At 38.3% G+C, this 11438-nt stretch overlaps 1 protein-coding gene across 5 annotated transcripts in view; it reads right to left on the reverse strand.

Annotated features, from left to right (window-relative positions):
- Positions 1-11438, reverse strand: part of WAPL (WAPL cohesin release factor) — a 132051-nt gene that overhangs the window by 40147 nt on the left and 80466 nt on the right. For all 5 annotated transcript variants that reach the window (XM_017746263.1, XM_008642781.2, XM_017746261.1 and 2 more), the window contains exons 3-4: positions 7157-8203; positions 1283-1398 (exon numbers count right to left, since the gene is read on the reverse strand). In XM_017746263.1, the coding sequence (XP_017601752.1) occupies positions 1283-1398; positions 7157-8203 (1163 nt within the window). The remainder of the gene's footprint in view (positions 1-1282; positions 1399-7156; positions 8204-11438) is intronic.

An 11438-nucleotide genomic window follows, 5' to 3' on the forward strand; every position in this document is an offset into this window, starting at 1 on the left:
ATCACAGGACCTACTGGTCATGTATCCTCCCACATGAAAATATTCCCCTGCGTGTTTTGAGAACTAAACCAGATTTGTCATCCTTTCTCCACTCACAGATTCATTTCTTAAAATGAAAACTCATTATATATCAACACAACTGGGAAGATAATAAATCTTCTGATTCTAGAAGACCAAAACAAAAAAGGCACCTTGAAAAATTACTTCAAGTTAAACTATCATATAACACAAGTAATTAGCTATCTTCACGAGGAACTACTAGGATTCCTTAGGAAAAATAATTTTAAAAGCTTCTTAGAACTGTTGGACTGATGAGCACATTCTAAAGACATGTAAAAGACAGTTTCTATAATACCATACAACTGCCAGGTCTTGCAAAACCTATGGAACTCAAAGGGAAAGCAGAAATACAAGTTCACTTCCCTCTTTCTCCTACTAGAGCAGTTGTGCGTTGCAACAATGGTGAGACAGGGACAAGTTATGCAAAAAGCTCATGAAAAGGCCTTAAGCATTGGAATGGCTGTCCTGGACATTCAGGTCATAAAAGCTTCATTTAATGGAGATGACATGGATCCCCCTATTGCAAACTTTCACCTGGTGGCTAAACTCAATTTTTGCTGTATGCACATTTTTAAAAGCCTCAAAATACTGAGTACCCTATAATGACAGGTAAGATAAACCAAATCTAAAACTGACATTTTAAATAAGCTCTTTTCATGCTATGAAAGGGCAAATTCACACTGAATATTACACAGTTTGGGAAGGCTGGGGTGGGATAGGCTACTTTTTTTTTTTTTAATTAAAGGGAAATCTCACCAAATGCTATAAAGGCACTTATCCTCATAAAGACCATACCAGTGCACAATTAATTTGAAGTTTTAAGGAAAGTTCAATTCTATAATATGATAGATATTCCTTGAGAGAACAAAGAAAAGAGACTAAAAGAATCCCCCCCAAAACACCAACAAGTCACAAAGTAAAATACACAGCATTTACTGATGCTTTGTTTTAACAATCATCTCCAGGGAATGCATCTACATTACAAGTCTGGTTCTCCATAATAGTAATGTGAACCTGAAAAGTGAAACTTCCAATAATAAATACAAAAATTTTGCACTTGAATGTTTTACTTTTCCAGAAATAATATTAAAGGCCAACATATAGATCTCAAGTGCAGATATAAACTGGGACAAAAGCCCCATTGCATATAGAAGAAGAAACATCAATACTGAGGAGCGTATTAAAATAAGAACTTTGCATTGGTCTCAGCATCATTACTCACCCGCTTTGGCCCACTAAAAATCTTCCTGGTGTTTTCCTTAGATTTATCACCTTGTTTATTTGTGGATTTCTTATTGCCTTCAAGCACACCAGATGCATCCTCTGAAAACTCCAGATCTGTTAAAGGTAAATACAGACATGAAACAACCATTTTAAAAGCTGTTGAGCTGCTAGAGCATTTCTTGCATCTGACAATTTCACATGTATAGCTTCTGAAATTACATCATGAACAATCAATCTTCATCAGAAACACCAGCTTTAATGCCAAGCACTGTCCTGGATGCAGCTCAGGCTTACTGACTGGATTGCAGTAATGCATAGAAGCATGACAAGGTACACAGTCACAACTATTACAGCACCTCTTGCCCACTGGGTAAGCTTCAGGCTACTACTTCCCATCCCATACTCCTGTAAATCCCAGGTTACCTTTTACATGAGCTTACTTATGGCTGGCTTGCTGCTACAGCTCTGAGCAGTAGATGAATAAAACAGTAGATTGGGTTCTTCAAAATGGTGAGATTAAGAGACTTAGAAGAACACACTACAATTACAGAACTGAAGAATTGATCTTGCTTCACTTCTTATGAAGGCAGCCTGTTTATATTTGCTTATTCTGCTGTAAACAGGAAAACAATACGGTCATCAGCTCAGGAAAGAGTCAGCTAGAAGAAACTGCTGACATGGCCTTTCAATGGATTCAATATTTGCCTTACCACTGATTCCAGTACCTGGACTGTAAATCTGCAATACAGTCATCAAATTTTTGTCCTTTTTCTTTTTTTTTAAACTTGTGTTGTTTTGTTTGAAGCATTTTCCCTTGGAGACAAGGGAAAGGGTTTATTCGGCACAAACCAGAAGTTACCACAAATTTCAAGATGGAAATAAAGACAGGCACAGAGAAGCATTGTTTCATTTGATTAACTGTTTAGAAAACCAATCTATTCCTGAGAAGCTGCTACTGTTTGAAAAGCGCACTGCAAAAACACAAGCAGGCAGGATAAATTACTCTAATCCCAAGTGCACTCACATTCAGTACACAGGACCAGCCAAGCTGGGTAAGAAGGCAAGCAAAGGCAAAGCAGGCAACCAAATTTCTAATGGCACTCCCAAGGACACAAAACTTGTCTGAGGAATATAAGTATTCTTAAAATAAAGCTCCAGAGTTTCCCAAATTGCAGTAAATTTCAACGGGCTTGGCAGCACCAGGACTGGCAGGGTGGCTGCAGCAAGGCACCTCCTGGAACCAGCCTCTCACATTCCATCCCACTGCTTTGCAGTGTAGCTGTGTCATGTGAGCACAAGAGCCTAAGAACACAGCACCAACAGCCCCTCTGAAAACAACTGACTCTAAAAGATGTTTGATAAAATTAGTGTAACTGAGGAAAAATACTACAGACTAATTTCCATTAAATAAAGCAAACTTACTTCCAAACCTATGTAAAAGACAACTTAGTCCTTGCTGAAGCCAATTTAAGGACTAAAATCAAATTGCTTTGATATACAACCTTATAAATCCTGAAGTATTCTGGAAGAAGTCAGGCCATGAATGCAATTCTCAGAGAAAGTCAAACCAAGAGAACTGGACTCTCCTATTGTAAATTAAAAGCTAAAAAGTAATTTACTTGACAACAGCCATTACAAATATGCAAGTGACTCTAGAAACACAAAATGTTTCACCCACCAAATGAGGACAGTAACTTGTGCCCTGTGCTAAGACTTGGACCTGGCATTGCCTTCAATAATGATTAACAGTGCTCTGGATCAAATAAGCTACAATTTTAACACCATCTTAAGGTTCCTTGTTTGAATTCTACTCCTATGTGATTCTGAACTATCCCATTTAAATTAGGCAATTTTAAATTCAAAGAAACTTCTTGATAAAAACATTTCAACTCCTACTTACAATAGGATAATTCTGCATTTTCTGATGTTGCTAGCACATCAAACACTTGTTAGTTTTGTAAGATTACCTGGAATACTTTTATTTGAGCAATGCTTTTGGAGGCCTTCTAGATACCTGAAAAGCACTCTGCATGCATTATCTTAGCAGACTTTTAACCCAAACTAAATAGGGTCGGGGGAGAAGTCTTCTGTTAACTGAGAGACGCAAACACACGAGTAGTTTGGTAAGCAGTGACCCTACTGAAGCTTGATTTCCACTGGCTTTCTCCTGTATGGTTTTTAGGGGTTTTTTTGCCCCCTCGCAGAGAAATTGGTCATAATGACCTTTTTCTCAGTATGGGAGCATGTGAGGCCTTTTCCCCTCTGTCCAACCATTTTCAAGGCATTTATAATCTTTGAGATAATTTGTCTGTCTTGGATAGAATTGGAAAGATGTTCAAAGACCAACTAAGGCAACAACCACAGTAAATTTCCTGGGGAACAACAACGTAGTTTTTTTAAAGTGTCTCAGGGTAATTCTGCAAAAGATTTTGAAATCCAAACAGGACTCTGCCTTTGAGGACTTTGATGCAGTTTTAACTGGCTTAAAACACTTACCCAATGAAGGTGAGTCATTTTTTGAGAAGATGCAAAGGAATTAAGCATAAAAAAATACGGAACGTTGGCTCCCCAGAACTGAGTGCTAGATGCTGATATATAAAAGCTACATTACCTAAAAAGACTATAGGAATCTCATCTTGATCACTGAAAGGAAAAATGAATAGATGACACAAAGGTTAAGCTGGATATCAGAACTGATTTACAAAGCAAAAGACTAAGCTGCAATATAGATTTCTCTTGGATACAACTCCCCATTGATTATTACAGTCAAGTCAGTCACTTTCTTCCAGTATTAAAAGCTTCTCCTCACTGGAGTCATCCTGTACTCTGGCAACTGAAATGACAAAAGTAATTTCAAATCTAGGAAAGTCTCACCAGTACTTTTAGCCCCTGGCATTCTAGCACGATCCAGCTGGGAGGCTCACAAGCCAAAGGGGCTTTTGCTTCACTGGGCTGCTACAGAGTCAATTGAGAGAATTTTAGGTTGCAATGGCAAAATAAAAAGTAAACTTACTAGAACTCAATGCTTCAGCAAAAATCTAAGGCTAATAAAGTTATGAAGTATTTTCATTAAAAAGAAAAATGTGGTAAAAGCATCTAAGAATTTAAAAGGTGGAGCTTTTTTTTCCAGAGTTGGGGGTTTTAATTGCTTGGCTTTTGTTTGGGGTTTTTTTGGTGTTTTTTAACCACTTCAGCAGAAAAGACTATCATAGAAGTGAGCAACAGAAAATGATTTTCAATGGAAGACGGTCTAGCCAAAATCGAATTAATCTGTTCTGCAACTCTTCCTGCACTAAAAATATTGTTCCTGTAGTCTTTGCGCTTTCTTAAATTTCATTTGCAGAAACATTTAAATATGTATTGTTAAACTTACTTTCCCTCTCTGAACTACTAGACTGAAAGGAATAGCCTTTATAATGTTCCTTTACAGAATCTTTGTCAGATGTTTTAAATTAAGATTCTAAAATATGTTTCATAAAAATACACCTAGATGATGGCAAGTAACCCAACCAGTATTATGGCAAAGTAAGGCTGTGACAGAAAGCATCAAAAGCATCAAGTTTCTTGAAAAACTGACTATGCCATGTAACATTCTTTATGCATGGAACACCCAAATCAGTCTTAGGAACTTCCAGGGCTGAAATTCTTCCAGGGCAGTCTGGCATTTCACCTGTCAACCTGGAATAGGAACACTGGACTTTTATCTGGGGATTTATTCATTAGTACAAAAAACACAACAGCACATACAGAACTCAGGTAGCCTTAGCACCTCTCAGTACTGTTCATCATTTCAGGACAGAGTTACATTATGCAAGGTGTTCTGAAAGCTTTCTCTCAGGCTTGGAGTCAAAGCTGGCATTTTTCATGGAAGCACAAGTCACATTTTTCCAGTATGTAAAGATACTCAGAGCAATGACACTTTTTACTGCAACTTCAGGCTTAGATCCAGAAGTTTTTAATAAATTCTCAGGCTCAGCATCACTACATTTAAGGACTCTTAACATGGTTGTTCTGAGTGACCATCATGCTCAAAATTTGCAAAGGTCTGAGAGAAGACAGTGTGAACTTTAGCAAGGAGTCCCACAGATTTTAGGGCAGCATCAGACTCCCTGTTTTCATAATCTGTCCTACAGGACATCACCCTTTCAAATTTCAGAAAAAAAAAATCCCTGCAAGTCAAATCTCACCTGCTTACAGTAGCACAAAACAAGAATCAAATGAGGAAAGGAGATGCAAAATAAAGGGGAAGCACCTCTCAGCAGAGGCACTGAAAGGTAGGTCTTACCTGAGTGGAGAAGTGCATTAAGAACAAACAAAACATTAATTTACATTTCCCTGTACCATGGAAATCTCTTAGGAAAATATTTCAGGGAAACGACCTGTGATACCTTGGAGTATAAAGGCCTACTTGGTGAATGCAGTGCCAAATGCAAAGTGTAGATATTTTGAGACTTCTGAGGACAGCAGCTGAAAGGATTATTTGATGGGTCAGCATCTCAGCTGCATTAACTGCACAAGCAAATTTTTCCCTTGGAATAAATGGCTGAACAAAGACTCATTAGAGACAGGGACTAAGAGTACTTCTTAAGCAGCCCTGTAAGATAAACCCATTTTCCAAAGAGGCTGGAACCCAAGTGACTCATCGTAACTAAGTTTTATGAAAACAAATCATGGTCTTTTTTGTTTGAAAACACAATCTTCTCGTACAGCATCAGTATCCATTTGTTCCTTTCAAATCCACAAAAAAACCCAAGCAGTGACATTTACTTTTGATCAAAAGGCTTACAGAAAATTCTGGTTTTAGAAACAGCTAAAATTAGAACAGAGAAATGAACATTTTTTCCTCTGAAATTTTATTTCTGGATTATATTAGCAGAAGCTATTTGTAGGAAAAAAAGCCCAGCTTCTCCAACATTTGCAAGGCTAGATTGAAACCCTCTCTCCCTATCATAATAAAATACATCTTGCCCAAGTCTTAAAATGTAACAACTTCAGTAAGCAGATAAAACTTCTCATGCTTCATGCTCCAAAATGGAGGACCAAAATAGAACATAGAACAGTGGCAGTGTTTTGAAATATTTATTCCAACACAAGTGATTCTTTGGCATGAGACTTTTTCAAAGCAAAAGCAACCTGCCACCAAAGTTATTCCTCACCAACAGGACCCAACCAACCACCAAGCAAGTCTCATTTTGCAAAGGATTTTAACCACCAGAATTTGCTCAGCAACTGCCATGTGTACAGTTTTACTCATATATATGTGTGAGTACACATACACACACCTCCCCAACCTATACAGAGAAGAGAGATACCTAAAAACTGAAAACAAGAGCAGAAATACAAATATCAGAGGCTCTCCCAAAGCCAGTTATCTGACTGGCACTCCACGGGTCCCCACAGCCTCTCCCTCGAGTCTTGCATCCTCAGATAAAAGGTCCAAACTGCCTAAAAACACATTCAAAAGCAGAAAAAGGTATTTCCCGTTTCTTCAGAGCTACTTAAATATGTGCACTCAGCTCTGTAATTGTGGGTTGATCTGGAGGCTCTGTGGGACGATACCTGCTTCCAGGTATAGATACTGTATGCTCAACACACCGAAAAGGTATGAATCTTCTGTTTGAAAAGAAAAAAACCCTCTGCCTCTGGCAAGAGATCAAGAGCCATAAAACACACTTCAAGAGAGACATGAAACACCACACAGGACCACAGGAGAAGTGAGTTTAACTGCCAGATTTCAAGTGAATTTAACTGTTAGATTTCCAAACCAGTGGAATTTGCTTGACAAAGTCCTAGGTACACTGCAAAAAGAACAAAATATCGAAGTCAATTAAAATTAAATGTCACGTATGTATTCCAAAAGAGTTCTACTGACCTGCATTAGTACTGAGCTGGCTATCCTGGGAACAGTTTTCATTGCCATCAGAGGTTGACTGTAGGGAAGCAGATGGTACAGCTCTACTTCGCTTTTTACTTGCCTTTCTTTCTGCTACCTGCCACTCTTCATCTTCGTCCTCGCTTTCACTTAAGTCATCAAACCCAAAGTACTTGATTTTGTAATTGGAACTCCCAGAACTTCTAGAGGCGCCTTCATCTCCCCCTCCCTCATCTTGATCATCAAACCCAAAAAATTCTAATTTGACATCCTTCTTGGATTTGGTATTGCTTGGTCGGAACCTGGTTGTAGTTTTTGTGGTAGCAATGTCTGCTTTTTTCCTTAAGCGCCCAGCTTCGCCCAGGTCAGTCGGGGCTGCTGTGGTGAATTCATCCATGCGCTCCATGGTATCCTGGATGGTGACATTGCAAACTGACAAGCAAGATGGGTGGAGAACAGTGTAGTCTCTAGTCCGTCCAACCGTCCCTCTAAAACTGGTCCCACTACTTAAAGAAACTTTTTTTCCTGGGTTCAGACCATCATTATTTGACTCATTGTTTGCTTTGGATAAAGACTGACTAGTGCCATCCATTAGCTTGTCAAAATTTGTTGCCCCCTGCAGTTTTGCTTTGTTGGATCGACAATATGTCCTACAGTTGCTTGGCCTAGGAATAGTTTGCACGAGTTCTTCACTAATGGCTTCCTTTGGATTTTCACTATCTTCTTTATCGCACTCCTCATCCTTGCTCTTCACCTCTGAGAGATGTTCATTGTCAAAAGCTAATATATACTCTCCAGTTCTGGTGTTTTCAGTTTCATCCTCCCATTCATACAAGTGAGTTCTTAGTGGACCCTTGGTCTGAGATGTTTCTGATGGAGAGTCTGCTGTTTTTCCCACGTGGGAGTCCCAAGAATCAGGCAAGTCCTTGGCTTCGGTGTTGCATCCAGAAGTGTCTGTAGTCTCAGCATTGGTTTTATTACTCTCTTCAGCATTGTCATAGATTAAATGACTGTTCCCATTATCTTCTTTCAAGTTCTGGATTTTATCTACAAGAAAAGATGTATTTATTACTAAAATGAAATATTAAAAAAATAGTCACCCATGTGGGCAACTTTGAAAAGTCACAATATAACAAAAAATATTCAGTGATCATTGACAAAAAAAAATTAGAGGTCTTTATCCACCTGGTTTATATTTTTTAAGCCCTCCAGTTTAAAGGTTTTGCTATAATAAAGTCTTCTTGAAATTTCTACCAAAAAAATAACTTTAAGCATCACTGAAAATATGTGCATAATGAAAAAGACAGTGGTAAACCCTAAATACAACCACTTATTTACCAAGGCAAATTACATAAAAAAGGAGAAATTCTGTGGTGAAATTTTCAGAAAAGACAAATTACTGAAGTTTCACACACAATTGACTTACACTGAATAATTAGAGATAAAGAACAACTACACATTTTCTCACTATGCAAGAAAATGATTTCCTTCTTGGACCCTGAACAAAAAGGCATACAGCTTCAGCAACTGTCACTGCATTTTGCTGCTTCAAATGAAAATATTTGGACTTACAAAAGAAATAGAGAAAATGCAATTCTCATCACCATTTTTAATTATAACACTTCTGAAATTCAGGTTTTTGCAATTAATTTCTGCATCTCTGAAGAAGAGCTGCTGCCAGAAATTATTCTTGCACTTTTCCAACCCATAGCTGCACTCACATCTTACACTCCCCAACAGAACAAGTTCTACTCTAAGAAGTCAGTTTTTGTAAGTTTTTGTTTCCAGCCAACCAACATCCACACAACAGTAATGCCAGGAGGTAATGCAAGTACTAAGTCTTCCACCTGTTGTCCTCTAAACTGGTGGGCAAACCATTGCCTTTGTTTTCCCTGAATACCAACAAAAGCTTGGTGGATTTGGTACCAGAGTTTCATAGTGACTGCATCGGCCATCCTCTGCTGTTGACATCACACACACACACACAGAGATACCCAGCAATATAAGAGGGTTATTTCCAGGAATTAAGAATTTCTTGGAAATTTCTGAGACAGTATCACCAAGCACAGGAACCCAGGTGCCTGCCGTTACTACTGCCACTGAATGGCTGCCTGAGCCAGGAGAAGCAAGATAAGAAGTCTGACAATGCAGAAGACTCTGGTGCATAGAAGAGTAGCACATGATGGGATAAACTGGAGACCCAGAAGCAACTGGGACAGGGCCAAGTGAAAACAGAAATGCTAGAACATGCATAGAAGACACATGCAGAACGCTACAGTAATAAAAGGGGCTCCACTGGCAGAATGCAACCTCAAAGGTTCCAATTTTTTAGGCAGCAAAGGCTTCCTAAACTCATCCGTAAAATGAAGGCTTAAGCATCTCTTCAGCACTAATCCTGACCACATTAAATTTCATCAGCTTCCATTTACCCAAGTGGCAGAGAAGTTGCACAGCACTGACTAGAAGATTTCAACCTCCTGACAAGGGAAACGAGCATTGGCACTGTTCCAGGGACTTTGGCTCACTTGTTTTCAAATTAAAAATGGCATCATCTAAATGCCATCCTTGCACATATGTTTTATAGAAGAACTTTAAGATACTGAAAATTCTAGTAAAAGAAATGGCTACTAAATCCAGTTTTGCAGGAAATTGGTTTAATCCTTGCTAAAATTCCTCAGGGAACCAGAACAAGTAATACCTGACAAACTGCATCTAAGTTTTCTGGGAGTCCAGCTGAGGTCTGTCACAGAAGTATACATACTCAGGTAGAAATAAAAAAAGCTATTCACAGAATACATGAAATGCAAAACTCAAAACTAAATTCCTCAAAGAACACAGAACCCTAACCCTGCCATCTCAGTGATGGAATCTCGGGGGGTTTTTTTCCGTATCAATATGTTATACAAGTAATACTGTTATTCCCATTTCAATCTCATGCTTGTGATAATCCAAGAGGAACGACCAAAATGAATCTGTAACCAAGGAGGGAGTTTGACAGTGTACAGTATGTTCCTTTCTCCCATATGTTTAATATTATTGTGAAGCTGAAGACTACCACAACACTTAGGTGTGAAAAACCGCAAATTAAATTTAAAACCTGAAGCTGTCTGAGAAGATTCCGTAAGCATCAGCAAAGCGTTGCATCTCATTTTTACCTTTCAGTTCCTAATTTAATACAGCACACCAAGGTACTCCTAAACAGCAAAAAAGTGGCAGTTAACCTCCCCCTTCATTTTGGGGCACCAAAATTTTAAAAACACACAGTACTTCAAAAGTCTTAGCAACTGCACCAGGAAGATTTTTCCATCTCCAGTAATAAGCAAGGCTGATGGAAAATGTAACCACTAAACTGTTCAGTGTACACCAGGTAGAAAGTTTGGCTTTAAAACTGGATCACCACAATGCATTACTGGAAAACTAAGCCGTGACATTTAGAGGAATACCTCCTCAAAGGATACTTTGTCAAGCCACTGTTCTCACCTCATCAGTGGGTCAATAGCTGTCAGCCCAAACCTTCAGTACCAGAAAGCACTGCTAATCACTTCCTAATTGCCCAAAGGTGTACAGGAACAGCAATTCAAATAACTCTGATTTTAAAAATTACAGTATTTATTGGTACCAACTACTACAGCAGAAGCTGGTATGACTGTAGGAAAAAAAGTATGAGTAAAGGAACTAACTGTGAATTACTAGATATTCTGTAGTCCAAGAGAAGCATGGAACATCTCCTCCCATTTTTAACTGCAATTAGGCTCCTTTGGGGATCAAATACCAGAATAAGTGTCCCAAGTAATTTAAAATCAGCAACAGCATATAACTCCCCATCCCAAGTAAAAGCACCATATACCTAGGAACCATAAAAATGTTCTGCAGTAATCATGATTTATTTTCTGTTTAAATCTCTAAAACTTAATTACCAGAGTATAAGAGAACCAATCTAAATGACTGGTATGTCAGTATCAAACGTGAAGCGATAAACGTATCTCTTTATACACGCCTCGTGCTTTATTTTATGCTACTTAACAAGACAGAGGTGTCTTCAGCATTGCTGATGAATTAAAAAAAAAAAACAAGAACAAACAAGTAAAACTCCCACTCTTTCCACCAAGCACAATGAGATGTTTTCACACACACACAGATGCATATTACCAAATCTGTAAAACTATACTTAAGTGATGACAATTATTGTTCCAAATAACCTTGGTAAAGTTATCCCTAGAGACAAAATTTCAAGTTCAGACAATGCAAGATATTCAATTTATATAAGGCAATATAGGCAAAC

Source organism: Corvus brachyrhynchos, unplaced genomic scaffold (assembly GCF_000691975.1).
Source record: "Corvus brachyrhynchos isolate BGI_N302 unplaced genomic scaffold, ASM69197v1 scaffold279, whole genome shotgun sequence".
NCBI lineage: Eukaryota > Metazoa > Chordata > Aves > Passeriformes > Corvidae > Corvus > Corvus brachyrhynchos.